The following is a 21,849-nucleotide window of genomic DNA, read 5'->3' as shown; positions in this document are numbered from 1 at the left end:
CCCTAGGCCCACCCTCCCCAGCCCCTGACCTCACAGCCCCTACAGTTTCCCTGTGGGGTAAGCAAGGCAGGCTCTAAACCCCAAATAGGTTGGAAAAACAGGAGAGAACAGGAAATTCCTGTGACCCAGGCTCCAACTTGTTTGACTCCCTTCTTACAGTCCCGTGGGCAGAAGAATAGCCGCACAAACCTCGAATTTTTTGACTTTGAGTCGCTGGAATCCCAGATGCTAAATCCATGAGGTTAAGCTGGACCTATACAGAGAGGGGGGTGGGAAACCAAAGAAGAGGTAAGTAGTGCATCCCCCTCACATGAAGCCTCCCCTTCCAGCCCACGCCCATCCTCCCCACTCTAACAGCTTCCTACATAGACCTAGGATGGGCTGGGGCGAGGCTTCCCCCTGCCCTGGTGAGCCAGGCAACCACTGGGCCTTTCGGGGCATGTCTGTCTGTGTGTGTCTGTGTGTCTGTGTGTCTGTGTGTGTTTGTACGTCTATATCTGTGTACAACTTCTGTTCTCTGAACATACAGGTGTTGCAAGAATTTCCCAATTTTCTTGGGTCAAACATTACAGCAAGATATATAATCTACACAGGCAGGTCTAGGAGACAGGAACTTTCCAGGGCCCCAAGATGAATGAAGGGATCTAGAACCCAAGAGCGTGTGGATGGGGTAACCACAGCCTCAGCAACCTCAATGTCAGTGAGGCCTTTCTTGTGCAATGGAAGTCTTTCATTAGATGTGACTTCTCTTGCATATCCCTGGAGGTTTTGACATCAGCACTGCACAAATCAGAAGGAAGTCCTGGGCCCTGATTTCGACTTGGTTCAGGATGTAACCAAAGTGAATGGTCCCACCCAAAGGCAGGACAGGGTTTGCCCCAGGGAGGGCAGCACTCAAGCACCCATGCAGAGAGCAGCTCAGGCTCACTGTGGTCCTCGGCCAGGAGAAGAAGGAGAGAAACCACAGTCTCCTCTGCCAGGGGGCAGGGAGGCAATCAGGGGAGGACTGGACACACTCTGGGAGGGTTTGGCTAGAAGCTCTCTGGGTGTCCCCGAGATCTCATTCCAGGCTGAGGGTTTAAGTTCAGGTAACCTGGGACTCTGGGTTATGAATTTCCCTCCAAGGACTACAACTGGGCTAGATGAGTAAATTAAACCAAAAAAGTCATTTTTGGGTTTAATGTTATCAACATAAATATAAATCTTTGCACTTTGCTCACTGGCACATAACTAGTCACCCCCAAGTCCTCACTCTGGAGTAAAGTCCGTCTTACCCTCCACAGGGCAATGTGCTACGGAGCCTCCCAGGAGGAGGAGGGCAGGGCTGGCAAGCAAGGGCAGCTGGCCAAGGGTGTTTTTTCCTCTTTCCAAGCATCCTGTGGCTCTGAACCAGGGACACAGTGACTTTGCACAGGCCCCCTCTTCAGGGTCCCCTCTACTTACCTTCCCACCATTTAGGTGCCCATTAGTCCTCTGGGGCAGGGCCTGGCACCGTGCATCCCTCCAGTTCTGGGGCTGGCCCTGGTGGACCCGAGGGAAGGCAGAGCCGCAGTCAGCAGCCAGGTACTGGTACACCCGCCAGGTCCTGCCAAAGTCTGAGGAGCGCTCGATCAGCATGCCAGCAGGCACAGGCCCCTGCAGAGACAAGTGGGCCCTGAGTGACTGGAGGGAAGGGAGGTATGTGCTGTACCTGTGGGGACACAATCACAGAAAGCAGCTCCTCCAAGTTGGAGGGAGAAGGAGGCCCAGCAGGACCAAGTGGTTCAATCTTTCTGGCAGGTTCAAACCACAGGCCTCAGCAGTTTGTCCCCAGGATAACTGTGGAAAGCAGTGGAAATGAAATCCCCTCCACGATGGCCATCTATGGCCCAGTTCAGGCTGTGGTAATGCTGAACTTGAATCATTGCCAGAGTCTGGAAATATCCAGACTGCAGGCCACTGTCCCACTTCACAGAGAAATCTTCCTGAGTGCTTATCTAATCATGACATCCTTCAACCCATCTGCGTTGTCCCACAGATAAAATGCAAGCTCTTCATGTGACCCTGTGTCCGCTCCTTCCCTGGGTGATGCCATCCATTTCTTCTTAGCTTGTACCACTCATTTCCTTGCCCTTCAGCTCAGAAACCCTGACCTCCAAAGCAAACCCCAAATCAGGCCATCTCTCGAGCTGCGGCAACACCTCCTATGCACCTCCACCCTTTCCTAGTAGGCTCCACCTGATTTCCCCTTGTTCACTCTCACCTAGGTCACACCAGCCACCATACAAAGAGCCTTCTACGTAAAATATAATATGGACTGTATCACTATTCTGCTAAAATTCCTCTAACTCACTGTGAGGCACAGCCAACAAGGGCATGGGGATGGAACTGTCAAAGCCTTTGGTGACCCACATCATCCTGTGCCCTAGTGTTGGGCAAGGAGCTATACAACTTAATGTTTGCCTTTCAGGGTTTCAGTCTCGCCTCTCTCTGATCCTATTCCTCACTTTTGGAATGAAAGTGTTTACCCTATGTCTGCCCACAACTGTGTTCTGGAGGCATGTAATAGTTTCAAATTTTTTACAAGGGCTCACAGCTAAGAGTTTGCCTTGAGTCTCAGAGAATATTTGGACTTTTGAGCAATGTTGAAACCTTTAAGACTTTGGGAACTCTTGGAGGTGGACTGAATGTATTTTGCATCATGAGATGGACATGATTATTTGGGGGACAGAGACAGAATGGTATGGTTTGGATAATGTTATGGTTTGTATCAATGTCTCCACCAAAGCCTCATGCACTCATCGGTGGGGCTTTTGAGAGGTGGCTGGATCATGAGTGTGTGATACTGAGCTGTAGGTGTGTGATAACTGGATTACTACACTGATGGGTTTAGCATATTTCTGGGTGTGAATAATGGGAAGGCCCACTTTCGGTGTGGATAGCACCAACCAATAGGCTTATAGTCTGAATGGAATAAAAAGGGAAAGAAAGGCTTGTGGCTTGCTAATTCCTGCATGCCACACCACAGACTGTTTCTCTTCTGCCATGTCTCCCTACCTTGTATCCAGCCAACTATGGACTGAAACAAATTGAGCTGAAATAAACCTTTCTTCCTTTATTTGGCTGGTGTCAGATATTTTGTCCCAGCAACGAGAAAAATAACTAAGACAAAATTTAAATATCCCCAAAAGTTCAACTGTTGAAGGCCTGGTCCCCAGCTGATAGCACTATTGGGAGGTAATAAAAACTCAAGGAGGTGGGGCCTAGTTACAAGAAGTAGTAGGTCATTGGGGGTATGCCCTTGAAGGGTACACTGGAACAATGGCCCCTTCCTCTCTGTCTTTTTTCACTTCTAGGCTGCCATTATATGAGTAGCTATGTTCCATCACATGTTCTCCACCATTATATTCATCCCTGCCACAAGACAATGACAAAGCCAAGTGACCATGGACTGAATCTCTGAAACTGTAAACCAAAATAAATCTTTCTCATTTTTATGTTGATTATCTCAGATACTCTGTCAGTGGTAGAAAGTTGACTAACATACCCACTATTATAACTTGGATCTAGAGTGTCTGCTGAAAGCCCATTATATTGAAGGTGTGGTCCCCAGATAGTGGTGCTACTGGAAACTTTAGGAGGTAGGACCAGGTTGAAAGAGGTGGGTCACTAGAGATGTATCTTTGAAAGGTATATTCTGTCCTTGGATTGACTATCTCCCTTCCTGGCTGCTATGATGTAACCAGCATTGCTCCATCACACACTGCCATGATGTTCAGCCTCATCTCCAGCCCAAAGTGCCATGGACTGAAACCTCTGAAATCATAAGCCAATGTAAAGCCTCCCTTCTTTAATAAGGTTTAATGACCAGGAAAGGTTTATGACTTCAGAAGTTAAAATGAGATTGGAGAATAGATAACAGGAGCTAATTTCTTACATGACTGAAGAAGCTAGCACTAAGAGCCATGTTCTACAAAATGGCCAAAAGGGTTTTGATAAATTCCAGCATCATTTGAACAGATGTCTCCAAGTTTCTAAAAGTGACAGTTTTAAAGGGTGACATTTATTTGGATATTGTTAAATAGTTTTGTTGCTTTATTATCATTCACCCCTCTATTAGTGCTTGCCACATGCAGATTAAGCACTGATAACACGTTAAGCTTGATGTCAGATGTTACAGACAGAAATATGAGTAAAATCAAACCAACTAGCCTCAAGGTGCTTTTACCATATTTAAGGAAGGCAGAGACCCAGGAATGACAGTGTGTCAGATGCTGTACTGTGGGTGAGAAGAGGTGCTGACGAGCATGGGAGGGGGCATCTAGCGAGGTCTGCCTTGAGTGGGGTGTATCAAAGAATGCACCCAGACCAGTGATACACAGGTAAGGTCACTGTCCATTTCAAGCAGATTGAGCAGCCAGTGCAAAGGCCAGGAGGCAAGAAGCAAGTCAGCAAATAATTGGGCGAGGCAAAGGAATGCACACAAGTCCGGACAGTAGAATGTGTTCCTGGCTAGGAGAAATGCACTTATAGATGTGAGTACGCAGAGGAGCCCAAACTAAAGAGGTGCCATTTATTCAGCCAGTATAGACTCCGTAACTGCTGTGTACTAGATGCTGGGGTACAGCTGTGAGCAAGACCAGCAAGAAGGCCTAGGATCTGGTGACCGCTTGAATTTTTTAAAATTCCAATAAACGTCCTGCTGTCATTAATCCCCCTCGACACACTCTGCCTCACTTCAAATACTTATGCCATTGTTCTTGAAACTTTTTAAAGCAGTCCAGGAGGTCCTCTTTCATGAGCATCTTTAGCTGCACTGTCAAGGTTGCCTCAGTGTCTAGGATCAACTCAAAATGTTTACCTTTTATGGTCATATTGCCTTTAGGGTAGAACCAGAAGTCACATAGTGCCAGATCTAGTGAGTAAGGTAGATGAGGACACACTGTAATGTTTTTAATTGTAGAAATTGCCTTAAATGTTTTGAATCAATTCAGGGCACCAAGGCTGCCACAATTGTCTAACTGAAGACATGAAGGAGGAGTTCCAGAACTGCTTCAGATGTGACAAGAATAAAGCAACAGGGAGTACTTCAAGGGGATTAATGGCAATGGAATTATCTTTTAGTGATCACATCTTTTATCATAAGTTAAATTTAGACATTCACTATATTATTTGATCACACCTCATATGTAAGAATACACAATTGCATAACAAGGAACCAGGCCCAGTAGAATTGGTACTTGGCAAGCTGAATTCATTAGATGGGTTGAGGGTGAGGGATGCCAAGAAGAAGAGGCTATACAGCAATGGCAGGACCAAAACAGGGAGCTAGAAGGTAGCACATTCTCCCCGGAGCCAGTCCTCTGCTGTCCCAGCTGGGGAGGAGGCCTGCCCAGAATGTGGTACCTTAACCCAGCCTGGGGCAACAAGAACACTACTCCTCCACAGCCTGAGCCCACAGGGCCAAGGGTCCTTCACCACCATCGTACCTTAAAATCCATCATGATGCCTTGAAGCTGAAGCCTCCTGTCTAGGTCCAGCTGCAGAGAGACAGGGATCACATCTGCAAGGACAAAAGTAGAAGCTTTAGGCCAAAGATTCCCCATCTTCCCAGCCCTACAGACGGCTCTGGACTGACTCACTGTAGGAAGCTTAAAACTCTCCAACCTTGGTGCTCTAACTTCCCCCGAGAGAGGAGTGGACCAGTATGTCTGTTCTTAGACCATCTATTAAACACCCATGTCTGTTTTTGCCATATTTTCTTCCCACTATCACCTGATGCCTCTAATACCTGGAGCAGTTCAACTTACTCTTTTGACACAGATCTTTTCCCAAAGCTCAATTCCTTCCATATGCCCATGCACCAAAAGTAAGTACAGTGAAATAAAGGCAGTCCTCTCTCCTTTCACCCTTCCTCAGCCTCGATAGACTTTTCTGCCTATAGCATCCAACAGACCCCAAACGTGAAGCTGGGAGGTTCTGTCTGTCGCCCTCTCACACCCCACTACCACATGACATGCCAGGAAACCCAGGGTTCCTCAGCACCTCCATCCTCCGCACCCTGTGGAGCCCACAGTTTTGGTAGGTGGTGGTCCTCACCATTCTGTGACTGCCACCAGCGCATGGGGCCTGAGGAGGACGCAACATTCTCCACTCGGTGACTGTTGTAGTTGTGAGGCAGCCTGGAGTCGCACTTGCAGCATTTCATCTGCCACTGCGGAGAGAAGACAGGCTCAGGGGCAGGGCCCTCACAGACTTCTCCCCATGTCCTGAGAGGTCTGACCCCTGGGCACAATCTCAGTAATACCCTTGGAAAGATGCCCCTCTTAACCAGGGCTAGTGGCCATCTTTTCATGTAATTTCTCTGTCTCTCCTGCATACAGCAAGGGAATAGCTAATAGATATTTACTATTTATTTATTGTGGAAGAAGAAACATGGCAGGAAAATCACCCTAGCACATGAGACTGCCTTGAGGCAAAACTGAAGGAGGAGGCTAAGGGCAAGGAGAAGAAAGGGGAGAAGCCCACCCAACTGATTGCCCACAGCCTGTGACACACCAGCCAGAAAGCTTTACATCTTCATTCTCCCAGCAGCCTGGGGAGTACTGGGTTTTTGAGGACTAAGGAGAGGGGACAACTAAAGAAGAAAAGGGCACTGAGGGTTCCAGTATCAGCTGCACCACCCCAACTCTTAGGGTCAAAGTTTTCTTCTATACACTGAAGGCTGGACTCGAGTCACTCATCCACCCCACAACCGTGCTTGCTGGACATGTGCTGTGTGACACACACGGCCCTGGCCCTGGAGCTGGAGGGATGAGTGAAAGAGAGCCCCAGGCAGACATGTGATGACATGAGATGACCCACAAGGCGTCCAGCTCAGACTCCACCTGGGACCTCAGGGTCTTTCCAGACTCAGGAACCAGGTCCACAGGAGAGACACAGCCATCCCAGGGAGGGCCAAGCACACAGGCAGTGAGCCACACCTTCCCTGGCCTGTGCCCATGCCTTGGAGTGAGACAGGGTCTCAAGTGGAGCCACAGGCCCTGTAGCAGCAAGGACCACCAAGACAAGGAACATGGCAGAGAGGCCTCCTGCCCCTCGTTCTTTAAATTCACGCATATGTACACACCCACACATTCACACACACAGCACAGACTGGGCATGACCCTGTCCCAGCGCTCCATGCCCTACGTACAACATCTGTTTCCTCCAAGGAACCAGGATGCTGAGACCTGTGCCCAGGCGCTACAGACTCAGTCACAACGGAAAGCTCAGCTTCAACAAGCACCTCCCTGACCTAGTGCCCTCGGGCTGGGACAACTGGATCACCACATCAGCAGGCCTCTGCTTTCTCCTAAACATTGTCTCCCCAGAACCAAGAAGGAGCTCTGATGTCCCTCAAACCCTGCTGTGTCCAGGAAAGGCTATGAGCTCTCTGGGCTGATGTCCTAGAATGTGCGGGGCACCCGAATGGGATGGATGAACCTGACAGGTCAGCTCCAAAGACACTGCATGAACGTGCTGGGCCTGTGCACACTCATCGTGCCCAAAAATGCCTTACTGAGCAGTGATCCTTACTACACACTGCTTAACGCTCAGAAAACAGCTCTGGACTATATAAACTAGAGCCCACTGCCCACTGCCTTCTTCCCTGTCCCTGTCCCTATCCCCGACATTCACTTGCCCTGCTATATTTTTCTTCATAGTGACTTCTCCACTTGAGGTATTGGGACTTTTGTCTGCTTGTTTGTGTATTATGTGCCTCCCTGCTGCCAGAATGTACACTACTTGAAGGCGGGAGCTTGTCTCCCTTCACCGCTGTATTCTGGTGCTTGGAACAGGGTACTGCTCTGCCCTAAAGAACGATAAACTGAAGGCATCTGCAGGCAAATGGATGTGCCTTGAGACCACAATATTAAGTGAAATAAGCCAGATGCACGAGCTTAAATGTTGCATGTTTTCTCTTATGAGAAACTAATATAGAGATATAAAACAGAAAATAGGAGGCGAAGAGATGTTTTTCAAATGGCTGGAAGAACGCGTGACAGAGCGGGGAGGGAAGGCAGGGAATAGGATGAAAAAAAGAGAATTGAAGAAAAAACTAATGAAAACAGCTTTTCCAAATAAGGAAGTGGAACAAGAGTTGAAAGGAGTACAGAGTTGAGGAGCAGAATAAAAGAAGTAAGATGTGTTATGTCTGTGTGCCGACTCCCCACATAAGTGTAACCATCGTTTACTGCTCACATGTCCTTAAAAAGGGAAAAAGAGAAGGGCCCAGCACATAGTACTCACTAAGCGCCTGTTCATAAATGAATGAATAGTGAATGTTCAAAAAAATGCCACTTATTTTCATTAACATATTGCCTGACATTTGAATCCTACACTGGGGGAGTTTTTATTATTATTATTTTTTTTTTTTGGTTTTTCTCCGGTACCGGGAACCGAACTCACGACCTTGCGCTTGCCAGGCAGGCGCTTTTGCCGCTGAGCTAAATCCCCAGCCCCTTGGGGGAGTTTTTAAAGCGGGAGTGAGGAGGATCCAGCATCAACACCAAGTGACAGCGTGCCTGCCACATCCCAGGCACCATGTGAGGTAACTTCAACACAGTAACCTGTTTGTACTTCACAATCACCTTATGTGATAATAGTGTCATCCCACTTGACGGATGAAAGAGCTGAGGCTCAAAGAGGTGGCAGGACTTTCCTACTGGCTGACCACCAATGCCAGCCCCAGAGTGGGGTCCTTCCCACCTGCCTCTCCCATCTCCCTGTGTCTGTCTCTCTCTGTCTGGCTGTCTCTCTCCTGCCCCATCTCTGCCCCGCCTCCTTCCCTCTTATCCTCTCATTTCTGCTCAGACATCAGTGGAAGGGCAGACCTGCTGAGGAGCATGGTAGAAAGCGACCATCTCTCTCTTGCCCAGTGGGTCTCGAGGCAGGCTTATTAGCTAATCATGGGGTAGCTAAGGCACACAAAAACTTTGGGAGGATATCTGGCTTCCCCAGCTAACCCAGCTCAGTGACACACAGACTGTAGATGCATCACTGGCTGAAACACGTGGGCACTTAACAAGACCCTTTCTGGGCAAGAGAAGGCTCTCCTCTAGAGCTCTGCTCTGCACTCTGCCCAGCCTCTCAAGGGCAAAGTTTTCCATTCCTCACCCTGTCTGCACTCAGCCCGAGGAGAGATGAGGGCCAGCTGCCTTCCAGCAGATGCCCTGTTGCCAGAGATCCCCGCCCTACTCCCTCTCTGCTGGGAGCTGATCCCAGGCACCCCTGGCTGGGAGATGGGCAGAAATAAGGCTCTTTCTTCCCCTGGGTCATGGGACAAGGTGCTAGAAACTGTGGAAATGTCCTCGATACTCCCAAATGATGGACTATTATGTAACTACTAAAAATACTTCAGAGGAAAAATTTAATTGCACCGGGAAATGATTACATTATAATATTTTAGGGGGGAAAAGTTGGGCATAAGTTTATATATACATTAAGATATCAAATATATACAGTATTTTAAAGGAACAGAAAATGTTTGGGAGGAACTCTACCAACACATTAGGTGAAACCCTGTAAAACTGTTGATATTTACCTATGTTGGCCTACAAACGTGGGAACTACATACAGTTCCACCTAATTATCTCTGGGTAATAGGCCCTTAAGCGGGGACTTTTCCTTCTTTGTTATCTTTTAATATGCTTAAACTTTTCTACCTCAGACATGTGAAGTTTCATACTCAGGATAATAAAACAAAATATGATGTCCAGGGTGTATGGCGTGGGCTGGTTACCTTCCCTCTGTCCATCTTCACAGAGTCCGGGTGCTGCACGCCTCCTCCACCCTCTGTTCACGCACACAGGCACTGCTAGCCAAGTCAGATGGCCTCGCAGGCTTGAGAACTACGTGCTGCTTATCACAGTTCCACAGCTACAGGGTGGATTTGGCTCAAGCCTCATGGGCAGGCTAAGCCAACAGGCTCAAGCCAGGTATTTTAAGTAGCTCTGCTTGTCAGCTAGCCAGCAGGCAGAGGTCTGAAATAGGGCAGCAGTGGTAGAAGCCCAGGTAGACAACCTGCACGTGTCTTCTTTCTCTCTGGGCCTCTCTAACCTATTCATGTATGTTTACATGTAGCGTGCGCACGGGTGCACGGGTGTGCATGCGTCTGGATCTCAGGGTGAGGTTCTTTCTCCTCTCTGTGTTGCGTGCCTCCCTGCAGAAGGCACTGCCCGCTGCTCTGGGCCCATGGGCCAGGACTCCCTGGCCTCTGCTCTCTCTGAGATGCAGCATCATCATCAGTGCAGCCAGTTAGGCCTCCAGCCAGTTTGGCTCCTACTTGCTCTCCAGCTGAAAAGGCTGGGCCGTCTCCTTTCTGCTAGAGCTGAAGACAAACCCTACCAGTGAGTAAGGGGCGGGCAGAGGAGTGGGCAAAAGCCAGCAGGAGCCTGAATCATAGCAGAAAGTGTTGGAAAAAGAAGACACATGCAAGTACAAGTTCTGTGTTTCTGCAAAACACAGAGCTCATTCTGGAGGAAACAGGAAAACGGACTTTTGTTATACACGGCACAGTTCCCTCCTAGGAGTGCGCTGTGGCTTCTTGTGTCCATCCAAGAAGCTACAGTCAGAGTCACAGCCACCAATGAGGGCCAACAAAAGGAAGAACCAAAGCAAACAAAATCCAGCCACCTTCAAGAAAAGACACTTCCTCCACCTCGTTTTCCTCAAGGGTAAAACGCAGGGTGGTGAGACAATGAGGTCGCATCTTGCTCTAACATGCAATTAAAATTCTGCCCACCCAGCTAATCAGCCCAGAAGTTAAAAGCACTCCCAGCAAGTATACAAAGGACTTAACCACTGAGACAGACTGGGCCAGAGGAAGAAACATGCAGACAGGCTGAGGCCAGCCTGCATAGGAGCCACCCCTCGGTAGTCAGGAGCTAGAAGAGACAATGTGGAGCAGGAAAGAGCCCCCACGCTCAGGCAGCTGCTCTCTGCCCAGACGGGCTGGGGCAGGGTCAGGAGGGTAAGTGAGCAAGACAGAAACGTCTCGGGACTCTCAGCCCCACTGCACTCGGCCTTGTGCCACATTGGCAGCAGGTTCTGGGTGATGCCGGCAGCTCAGAGCTCGAATGTCACCCTAGAGCGGAACTAGAACAGGACACTAAGAGGAGACCTTGACCCCAGAAAGCTGTGTACTTGGGGATGGGGGCCAGCAAAGGAAGGGGGCCCAGGGATGCAGCTCCATCTCAAGCTACGCTCCATGCAGCCAGGCTGCCCAGTGTGCCTCCCAGTCTAATTGCTCAGAAGACTCAACACCCGTGAGCTTCCACCAGGAGCTTGGGGTCTGCACACCCTGGACCTCCCAAGAGCTCATGGGAAAAAACAGGCACACCTCGTGGGGTACTGTGACAACCAAGACATATATTTATACACACACACACACACACACACACACACGCACACACACAAGCACACACGCACTTTTAATATGACGCTTAGGATACAAAACAATGTGCTTAACACATAACAATTACTATTAGTCTCATTTTAGAACAAAATATACCAGGTGTGATGCCTATCGTCCCAGCTTCTCAGGAGATGGAGGCAGGAGGACCTCAAGTTTGAGGCCAGACTGAGCAACTTAGCTGAGACCCAATATAAAAAACAAATAAATAAGAACAAAGTAAATCTAGAGGGTGAAATTGGAACGCCACACAGTTATGACCCAAATTCCTAATTTGTGCCACACAGGCCAGGCACAGTCACGTTGCCTCAGACAGGGTTCAAGGACAGGAAGGGAGGGAAGGCAGGAGACAGAAGCACACTGTCAGCAATCAGCTCATTCCCAAAGACTGCAGCGGCAAAGGAGAGACCCTACAGACCACCCTACCGATCCTCATTCACAGAAGAGGACAGTGAGCCTCAGACAGAGAGTTCTTCTGCCCAAGGTCACACCACACGTTAGTAGTAGACCCAGTCACACACCACCCTCAGGATGGCCCCAACTCTTGCTCTTTCCAAAAGGCTACCTGGATGTGTTTCCCCTTATATGAAAAAAGAAAAAAAAAGCCAATGTGTCTCAGCTTTCATAGGAGAAAAATAGCCAAGATTTATCCATCCGCAGGGTTGCAAAAGTCTAGACTTCTGTTTTGCAAGCACCCTGTTTTACTCTCAGGGCTGCTTTCAAGCAGGGAAGGCAGTGGGCTCCCTGGGGCATCTGAGAGAGGCGGAGGGCAGGCTGGGAAGAACCAGAAGCGTGGCCTAGTGGAGGAGAGGCGGTGCACATAGAGCTGGGAGTGGGCTGCACCTGAGGGGGCTCTGAGTTCTCCTCACTTCCTCTCTAAGTCAGGCTGGGGCCAAGAACCAGCAGTGGTCTGCCCAGAACAGCAGGGCTCACTGGCCTCGGTCTGGGTGTACGCAGGAAGGGGGCAGCTGAAATTACTCTGTTGCCAGAAAGCTCAACACGGCCAAGTCCCCTGACGTGTGGAGTAATGTAGGACCCCAGGGAGTCCTTGCCTTACCCAACCCTGTCAAATGGGTCTCCCCATATCCAAGTGGGTGAGGGGCAGAAACCACCGCCACTCTACTCTGCATCTCCAAAGACACTAGTCAGTGCTATCTGTGATTAAAAATAGCAAAGAGAATGCTGGGGGGTGGGGATGACACCAGGGCCAGAGAAGGCCCAACACCCCCTTTGGGCCCCAGGGACAAGGGCAGCCTGGAAAGGCCAAGCCACAGACAGCCCAAGTCCCCCCAACACTCAGTCTCCCTCACTAGCTTTCTTTCCCTTTGTCTCTTCCCCCAAAGGCTGCAGGGTGTCGAGCCAAGCACTCCTCAGCCAGTCCCTGAGCAAGCCTGCTCTGAGGGGAGCAAGGTCGCCCAGGAGGCAACCAGGAGGTGAAAAACAGCCACTCCTCAGCCAGTCCCTGAGCAAGCCTGCTCTGAGGGGAGCAAGGTCGCCCAGGAGGCAACCAGGAGGTGAAAAACAGCCAGTGGCTTCATCTGTGGTAAACACAAGGAGTAAAGGACCCCACCTTGTCAAAAGGGAAAAGAAAAGAAAATCAAAGTTCCTGCACAAACAGTTCAGAGGCAATGAGAAGGAAAAAGTATACAGTTCTTTGAAAAAGCCAAGCAATTTTAATCAAAATAGATCCCAGCACTGAGCTCCTAGATGCATTCAGTTCCTTTTCAACCCACGTTTCTGACCCTCCCTGATAACCTACAGTCCCTGCATCACTTGTCCCACTGACCTGTGTCCTTCACCAATGTGACTGTGTCCTCTTTGCCTGGGTTGGTGAAACGTGTGAGCCACCAAGGCTGGCAGATAAACAAAGTCGGCTCTTTACAGGTGACAGGGGCCAAACACAGAAGATAAACTCGAGCCTAAGTCATATATTGTCCTGCGTGTTCTGCCCCACCATTCTCCAAGACAGTCAAACAGAGGGTGGCGGTAGAGGGGCGTGGCACACTCGGGTCAGCCAATGCACACGGCCCAGCTCCCGTGCTCCAAACCTCAGCTTTGCCATCAAAGAGGCACATCAGACCCTGCACACTTAGGAGACTGATATTTGTCCCTCTGCCTATTTCTAAGACTTAGAAGCCCATCCTTTGCCACTGGCTATGCAAGAGCTGAGAGCAGGCCCCAGCTTTACCCAGAGAAAGAGAGAAAGGAGCTGTTCAGTGAATTCTAAGTTAATTTCTCTTGCTCTATCAACATGTAAACTCCGTGAGGCAGGAATCTGGCTTTATACTTTCCTTGCTGCAGCCCCCTCATGCATAGGGCTTGTCGTATACCAATTACGCTTTAAGTATTCTATGAATAAAGAGCAGGCTTGCCCACCCCGCCCCATCCCACCCTTCTGCAGCCCTGGAGGCCATGGTCAAAGGGCCTACCTCTCCATGCTGAGTGCAGTAGGTCTCAGGCTTGGTCAGCCCACAGGTGGATGAAGCTTGGAGGAACTGGGTCCTCCCAATGAGCAAGTCTCCGACAGGCGGGTAGCAGGCCCCCCGGGAGCAGGCTCTTTGGGCACGCAGGAGGACAGGCAAGGCTGAAATCACAAGGGGGTACTGTGGGGGCAGCCCAGAGAGAGGAGGATCTAACAGGCACCCGACAGCCCTGGGAGACCTGGCCGTATGGGAGGACTGGACCTTCTTAATTCATGCTCCCACTCCCAGTTGGTAGGCGTAAATGCAGTCCTGATACTGCTGGGTGAGGAAGTTTGATCTTCTCCTCTAACATCAAACTTAAAAAGGAGAGAAGAAACATTCACAACCAAAAACTACACATGGTCCTGAAATGTGGCATCTACATGTGGCTTTCAGAGTCAAGTCAGAGACACACGGAGTCCACAGGATGCGGCCTACGGCCTTTTCACCTGCAGAGTGTCCTCTGCACAGCCTGGAGGGCTGACATGGGCTGATGCAGGGCCATTTGTGGAACACTGGAGGGGTTCTCTCTACTGCTTTATCTGCAAAGCTGGCCCAGCCATGGTTTGGAAGTACCCAGCTGCTGTCCAGTGGGAAGTGGAGAACTCTAGCCACAGAAACAGCAGGAGAGAGATGCTGGGAATATCACAGTGTAGAGCACTCAGAAACCACCAGCCACCCACGGACAGAGTAGGAAGATGTGAGAGGCAGAGAACCCTCTGCCCATGGGCCCAAAGGAGTGGGGAACCCTAACATGTAGCCCCACTGGACAAGTGCTCCAAACCTTAGGGATGACAGGTGCTGCTCACACTTCAGTAAACTCCTACCTCTGGTCATCACCTCCCTGCAATATAACAGGTTGTGGAGAATGGGAAGGGACACTCACCGAAACACAGGAGGAGGAGTGCCCTCATCATCAGCAAATGGGGTGATTCTCACAGAAGGCCTTCACCTGGGACAGAGCAAAGCAGCCTGGGTAAGACAATGCATTCACCCCTTTCCTTTTCTGCTTCTGGCTTCACATGTTCTCCAGAGTCTTTACCTAGTTACCCAGGGACTGAAGCCACTCCCAAGTAGCAAGTGCATGTGTAGACCCCCATCCCCATCTCGGCTAGCACGCCACTCAGATATCTCCTCCCAGGCTTCAGCTTTGTCCTCTGAAATGGATGGGAACCCCGTCCACCCCACAGGCCCCAAGGACAACACGAAGAGATGGAAGGGGTAGGGTCCTTTGCAGGAGAAGAGCTGCATGGAGGCCCAAAGGCTCATTTCAGCAGCCTCAGCCCAGCCCACAGGCCCCAAAGTGAAAGGCTGGCATGGCTGAGGGCCTGAGGCAAGCTCTTTCCTGCCATCCAAAAGTCTCCAGTGTCGCCCAGGGCTCCATGGACATTGAGGCTGTGCTGACCGCAAGTCCAGGCTAAGCAGGTAGCTAGGATGCAGGAGGGAGAGAGACAGAACTGGCAGTTTTAAGAAAAGTGAGAGATGATTTCATCTGAACTAAAAGCAGCCCAAAATGTCTCCAATTATGAGCCAGGATTCTGAAGGGAGCTGGAAATGGAGGCTTAAAAGCCACATCCTGGGTTGGAGGCAGACAAACTCCAGGTCTGCTCTTACACTGTGCCTCTGCCCAACGGGACGCCAGCTCTGCCCCAGGAGAGAAACACACTCCCTTGGCTGAGGGGCAGGAGTGGGGTTAACAGGGCAGGGACAGAGCTGTGTCTGCGAGCATTTCTGGCACCTTTAATCCTAATGCTTCAAAACCCCTCCATCCAATATACCCCTAGGAGAGGCAAGAGTCCAGCTTGGGGACCGTGGCCCTGAGGTCCTGTGGCTGGCAATGGCCTAAGAGACAGACTCACCTCCTGATTTCCATCTCCAGCACGCTCTCTGCACTCCCAAGCCTGGGCTGGAAACTCCCCCAACAGGCCCTCCCAGCCAGGCCAGCTCCCTGCCCCACTTCTCTTTTGTGCTCACCCCGATCTGAAAGTGCTTTCTTCTAAGTCACTGAGCACTTATGAAACAGGAAAAAGCAATCCAAACACTCACCCAGTTCACAGGTGAGGTCACTCCGGGGAGCTCCTAGGACCAAGAATGAATCTGGCCCTGCCCTGAGGCCCCAGGCACCTGAGGCCAGCCCTTCTCCCTGCCTGGCCCTCAGGGCAGACAAAGGCAGGTAAAGCACCTTGTACCTTGCCCGCACTGCTGCTGCTCCTTCTCCGGCGGCTTCTCGAGAGCTCCCTTGAAATGTGGGGGTCTCCTCTCTTGGCTCTCAGGTTTTAAACAACAACTTCAGCTCTGGAGACTCCCTGGCTGGGCGTAGCCCCACAGCAGGCGGGCCTCAGGAGGCTGGCAGCCACCACGCCCATCTGCCGTCACTGCACCCCACCCCAGGCGGGACTGGGCAAGTGGGCCATCCCGGGAGGCTGTGAAGCAAGCTCCACGGTGTCCACCTGCCAGTAGGTGCCCGGAGGGCTGGAGTGGGCCGCTGCAAACAGAAAGCACAGGCAAATCTCAGTGTCGATCAGAAAGCAGGTTCGGGGGACTGGCATTGCTACCAGGCACGGCACTTGGCGCTGTCTCAAGGTCAGGAGGGGTCAGCTTCCCTCCAGTGTCCTGGACCACCATGGGCAGATCAAGCAGAGGCACAAAGGCCAGAGCCTGTACACAGTGAAGCCCCACCTATGCCAGTGGCCTGGAACGTGAGGCCCAAATGTCCAGAAGTCTGGAAAGTACCAGACCCCTCTGCAGGAGAAAAAAATGGAAGATCCTGGGTTCTCGGGGAATTTGGAGGATGAGTAAATGGATCAGGAAGGGGCTCAAAGCTCACCTCACCCCAAGGAAGTTTGACAGGAATGAACAGAGGAGCTCAGCTCGGAGGGTTGGCAGGCAGCCCGAGGACAGGTAACTGCCTGTGAGTCACGGCCCAGCTGCTGGCGGGCTGGACTCCCAGCCCCACCCTCCTGGGCAGGAATGCCTGACCGGAGGGCCGGAAAACAGCCCTGACCGCAAGTGGCAGAGGTGAGGCTGAGGCACAGCTGGACTAAGAAAGTCACAGCAGCCTCCGGCCAGTACCCCAACAGCCCCAAGAACACAGCTCCCCTTGTGGGACCCCAGGCGGCTCCTGGCCCTGCACTGAGAGCCCCCACACAGGGCAGAAACAGGTCCGGTTTACTGGTGCGGCTCTCAGAGCACTCTTCCCCAGCCTGGGCCAGAGGGCCTTTCAGGAGACCTAGGAGGCGACTCAGTCCCTATCTCGGCCCTGGAGAGCTACACTGCAGCATCTGGGAACATTATTGCCTCCAAGTCACAATGTAGAGGAGACCCTTCACCTCTCTCAGCATCGCCAGGGTCTCATCGGAAGGAAGGCTATGCCCAAGAACTTGATGTGAGAACCCTGAGGGGAGAAATGCAGGTTTCCGTGGATTCACCTGGGGCTGTCTGACTCCTGGCTTCTAATCAGCACAAGCCCAAATGGTGGGGGAAAGCTGAAATTAGCAAACGGGCAGCAAGCTGTTTAGATGCATAGCAGAGACTCTAATAAACACTGTCTTTTCCCCTGTAAGCATGCCGATGAAATCGGGCCCAGCTCAGCAATGAGAGGTCAGTGCAAACAGCCTCCCTTTGCCCACTCGACAGAACATAAGGAGACCCTGTCCAGGCCCCTGCAGGACAGCGCCCCCACTGACACTCCTGCATTGTGAGCCTTCCCCCTTGGGGTCTCTTTCCGTCCAATCCCCCAGCTCCCTGAACTCAAGAGGAAACCTTCATCCTCCACCCCTCACCAGAGGATGTGACAAAGAGCTCAATAATAATTAACTCAGCCAAGGGAGGCAGGTGTCGCAATCCCAGACATGCAGGCAGTGGACCTCACCCTGAGTGGCTGGGACCCTGTCAGTCTCCCTTCCTCCCTTGCCGAGACCAAGAGCCCAGGCACTTGGTGTCTCAGACTGCACAAGCTGGGGCAGATCCTAGCAGTTTGGCTTCACAGAAGTAAAGCGTCACCTGCTCTGCAAAGAGGGGGACACACTCCCCATTCAAGTTCAGGAAGCTGCTTGTGCAGACCTGCAAGCATGGCATCACCCTTCAGGGTCACCGATCACTTGATCACTTCCAAGTCCAAGTCCAGTCCCCCAAGAAGTGCAGGTGCCAGCACGAGCTTTGGGGGTGTCAAGGCCCACAGTGTTCGGAGATGACTACCCTATGCTAGAGCCCACGGCTCTTCAAGGGTCCAGCCAGGGCTAATGGAGAGCAGGGGACATGGCCTGAGTATCCCAGCTCCTCACCTCTCCCTCCCTGCCAGCCACCTTCCTGCTCCAAGCGCTCACCTCCACGGATCTTGGGCTCGTCGGACCTCATGTGCAGGAGCGGCTGGTGAAGTCATCCTTGACTTGCGTGTTTCTTGCATCCACATCAGTCTCCCAGCAAATTCTACTTCAACCCTCCTGGATGAGCCTATCTTCCCTTGACTCCTGCAACAGCCTCTCACTGGTCTTCAGCCAAAGCCAAACACAACAGACCACTTACTTCCCTGCCTAGAACTCTGTGTGCCCGTGCATACGTGTGCACACACAGAAACATACCCAGAGCCCTGGCCATGAGTCCGTGAGACCCTCATTACCTCTCTACCTCTGCTCTCCCTGCCTCTGGGGCCCTAGCCACAGGCTTCCTGCTGTGCTTCCACACTGCCAGGCCTGCTTCTGTTTTCAGCTTCTGTCCTGCAGCTGTTCCTGTTGCTGGTGACGCTCATCCCCTGCACAGCTTCAAAGCGTCACTGTGTGTTTTAAGTCGGTTCAAATCCTCACTGCTCACTGAGGCCCACTCTGACTGCCCCATGTAAAATTACCAACAACTTCCCTGCCAGGCATGAATCTGTTCCCCACCCTTCGCACTCCCAACCCCACCTACCATGTTACTGGTGGGATTTTAATTTTTTAATGGCGTATTTTTAACAACACTTACCACCTTCAACCCAATTACGTAGTTTATCTACTTGTCATGTTTACTTTCTGTCCTTCAACAAAAAGGCAAGGTTCAAGAAAGCAAGGATGACTGTCTGTTTTGTTCACTGTGGTTTGCCAATTGTCTGGCACATGCTAGGTGTTTGACACTTGTGAAATGAATGGATCCACACTGAAGTATCAATGACTGATAAAGTTTAGTGAGTCCCTCATGCCGTTTTTGCATAGTTGCATCTCCACAGAGGCACAGAACAAGTTCCTAACACTGGGAATTTACGCACTGGCCAGCTACAGTGGGGTCTTTTCTCCAGGCACCTAACCCACATTACAGAAGTGTCACCATGTGAGCAAGATAGCTTCCTTTGCCTGTCACCCCTGGCAGTGTCTCTGATGGGCCTCAAGGGTAGAATTAGAAGCTGTTGCCTCCATTACCCACCTGTTGGGCTCAAGCCATGTAAGCTGCCAGGTGATCAGCTGAGATCTGATCAGTGAGCAATCAAGGAACAGGAATAAAAAGAAGGAGGAAGGAGGAAGGAAAGGCGGACAGATTGGGAGAGGAGAAGGGTGCCTGCTCCTGCTGTGATGCTCAGGCGTGAAGGAAGGGGCGCCAGTGACTAAGGCTCAGCACCATCTGCACACGATGAGTCACGGCTGAGTCCTCGCCTGTGGGACAGGGTGGGCTCCAGCAACAGCCTTGGCAATGTCCATGTGACTAAGGCTGGCGTGGCCCTGCACTCTGAGTGTCCAGACAGCGGGCACCTCTTTTGTGAGCTCCCCCAGGAAGCAGAGAAAAAGCTCGGCCTGGAAAGTTGAGAGACAGATGAGAGCCAGTGGCCTACAAGAGGTGTCCTATAGCAGGCAGAGGGGAGCCTGAGGCCACTGCCATGCCGGTGACTTCACTCCACACCATACCTCTCCCTCACCCTCACCCTCACCCTCACCTGCCCAACCTGAATGTCTGCCTAGCGGACACCCATGCCCATGCTTGGGCCTGAGGTCTTGCAGACCCTGGGCAGTCAGCTGATAATAACTGCAGCTGACGGCGGTGGAGCACCCTCCACGTGCCAGGCACTATTCTAGGTCCTTTCTGTGTGTTAATCCCTTTCATGCCCACCATGTCCAAAAGAGGGTTGACACTGGGTGTCCTTGCTTTGCAGACGACAAAAATGAGGCGCATGAACTGATGCTCAGAGCTCCAGCACTCATGTTCTTAACGGCCGCCAGGACCTGGAGATGCTCCCCATCTCCTGAGCTCCCCACCTCCACCCTCACTAGTCCCCAATGGCCAGTGAAATTCCAAGAGATTCAGGATTTCACACCTCCCAAACGGTGCCCAGACATCACATCTCAAAATCTGCTGGTGCCCTTGTTCCAACCTTTAGAGCACTCGTTCTGGCCGTGTCTCCTGGGGTGGCGCTAGTGCTGTAGAAACATCTAGACCAGACACCACCAGGTCCCCCCCAGGGCCACCTCTTCTTGTGAGGGCCCAGACACAGCAGGTGCTGCCTCAGTGCTTCCTCTCAGAGCCTCTGGCGGCATGGTTTCCTTCTCACACTGACAGGGAGCTGCTCTGGACAGCAGGAGCACAAGGAGGGTGGAGAGACAGTGTGGGACAGGGAGTATGGGACAGGGAGCCATGACGAAGTGGGACAGATTAAGCACAGCGCCTGATGAGAGGTTGACACAACTTCCCTCACCAAAGCACAGGGATCCCCTGCTAGAGGTCAGGCTCCTGGCACCTCAGCACCTCCGCTCCACCTGCTGTGTCCCTCACAGTGCACCCCAGATGGCCCACCCTCCTAAGAGGCACAGCTCAGTGTCATCCGCAGCTTGGCAGAGCCACATTCTGACCAGGACCGCTCCAGGGTCGACCCAGAGCTGGCTGGCTCTCTGAAAAGAGGGAGGAATATCTGGAAGCTCCTGCCTCCTCCACCCTTCCAGGTTCCCAGCCTTCCTGCAGCAGACAGGCCAGCCCATTGCCTGCCACTCCTCCACCCCCCAACCCCTCTACTTCTACTCTGCTCAGCCCTTGGCCTCTGGGAATCGGGTTCTCAGGACCTGAGTCCAGATTTGATGAACTTCAGCCAAGGATTTTCTATGTGTAGCCCCTGGGCAGTCAGCACATCCAGGGAGGGGTGCCAAAGCGTGCTCGAGGGTGAGGTGGGGCGCTCGCATCCTGAGATCTGCTCCCTGTGCTATCAGAGGGCTGCCCCCAGGACTTTAAAATCCTAAGTATATCCACGAAAGGGCCAATAGGGAGACAAACTACAAGTCCTAGTGTTCACACTGGAGTCTGAGGGCTGATATGAAAAAATAAGCTTCTTGCAGTTTGTTGGGAGGCAGCACAGGTGCAGCTGGCTGCCTGTCTGGAAGCTGCAGCACTGAAGAGCTTTTAGTCAGCGCCTCCCACAGTGCTGGGATCTGTGCATGTGGGACTGGACCTGGCTCTACCTCTGCTTCTCAGCAGAAGCAAAACCTTGGAAAGGCTTGGAGCTCTGCAGGTAGCTCAAGGGTAGAACACATACTTAGCATGCACTAGGCACTGTGTCCCATCCCAGCATCAAAAAAACCCAAACCCCAAAACTCCTTGGAGACACAGCTCTGCAGGCTTGACTTTCAGCATTTGCAAATAAAGGAGTTGGATCCTTCTGGTTCTCACCCATACTGCCCCTCAGGGTCACTTCAAGAACTGAAAATCTCATAGGCCAAGGCCAGGCCAGACATCATCCAGAAATCTCGATGGCTTGCAGATGTTTTAACAAATCCTTGAGGAAGGCAGGGTCTGAGGCACAGCCAGGTTCTAAGATGCTCTGCTCTCAGCGGTGGTGCCTTAGGACAGTAGTTAAAAGCCTAGATTCACAGTGAGAGGGATGAGGGCTCAGCTGCAGTTCTACACTCACCAGCGGGGTGGCTTTGGAGCCCTTATCAACCTCCAGAAGCCCCATTCCTTTTTTTTTTTGTTTTTTTTTCTGGTACCGGAAATCAAACTCACAAC

At 51.6% G+C, this 21,849-nt stretch overlaps 1 protein-coding gene across 3 annotated transcripts in view; it reads right to left on the bottom strand.

The window, feature by feature from the left end:
- The window catches only part of Lamb3 (laminin, beta 3), a 55,469-nt gene that overhangs the window by 17,627 nt on the left and 15,993 nt on the right, over positions 1-21,849 (bottom strand). The window contains exons 1-8 of one of the 3 annotated variants that reach the window (XM_005404542.2): positions 16,724-16,803; positions 15,943-16,381; positions 14,783-14,848; positions 13,864-14,018; positions 6,079-6,193; positions 5,469-5,542; positions 1,444-1,635; positions 190-253 (exon numbers count right to left, since the gene is read on the bottom strand). In XM_005404542.2, coding sequence (XP_005404599.1) covers positions 190-253; positions 1,444-1,635; positions 5,469-5,542; positions 6,079-6,193; positions 13,864-14,018; positions 14,783-14,813 — 631 coding nt within the window. In that variant the 5' untranslated portion in view covers positions 14,814-14,848; positions 15,943-16,381; positions 16,724-16,803. Of the gene's footprint in view, positions 1-189; positions 254-1,443; positions 1,636-5,468; positions 5,543-6,078; positions 6,194-13,863; positions 14,019-14,782; positions 14,849-15,755; positions 15,895-15,942; positions 16,382-16,723; positions 16,804-21,849 lie in introns of those variants that run through there. The other 2 variants (XM_005404541.2, XM_005404543.2) reach the window with 2 other exon arrangements.

The sequence above is a fragment of the Chinchilla lanigera genome, unplaced genomic scaffold (assembly GCF_000276665.1).
Source record: "Chinchilla lanigera isolate Chin_1 unplaced genomic scaffold, ChiLan1.0 scaffold00088, whole genome shotgun sequence".
In the NCBI taxonomy this organism is placed as follows: Eukaryota; Metazoa; Chordata; class Mammalia; order Rodentia; family Chinchillidae; genus Chinchilla; species Chinchilla lanigera.
Note: the sequence above shows the minus strand (reverse complement) of the source record. Positions and strands in the feature narration are given on the sequence as shown.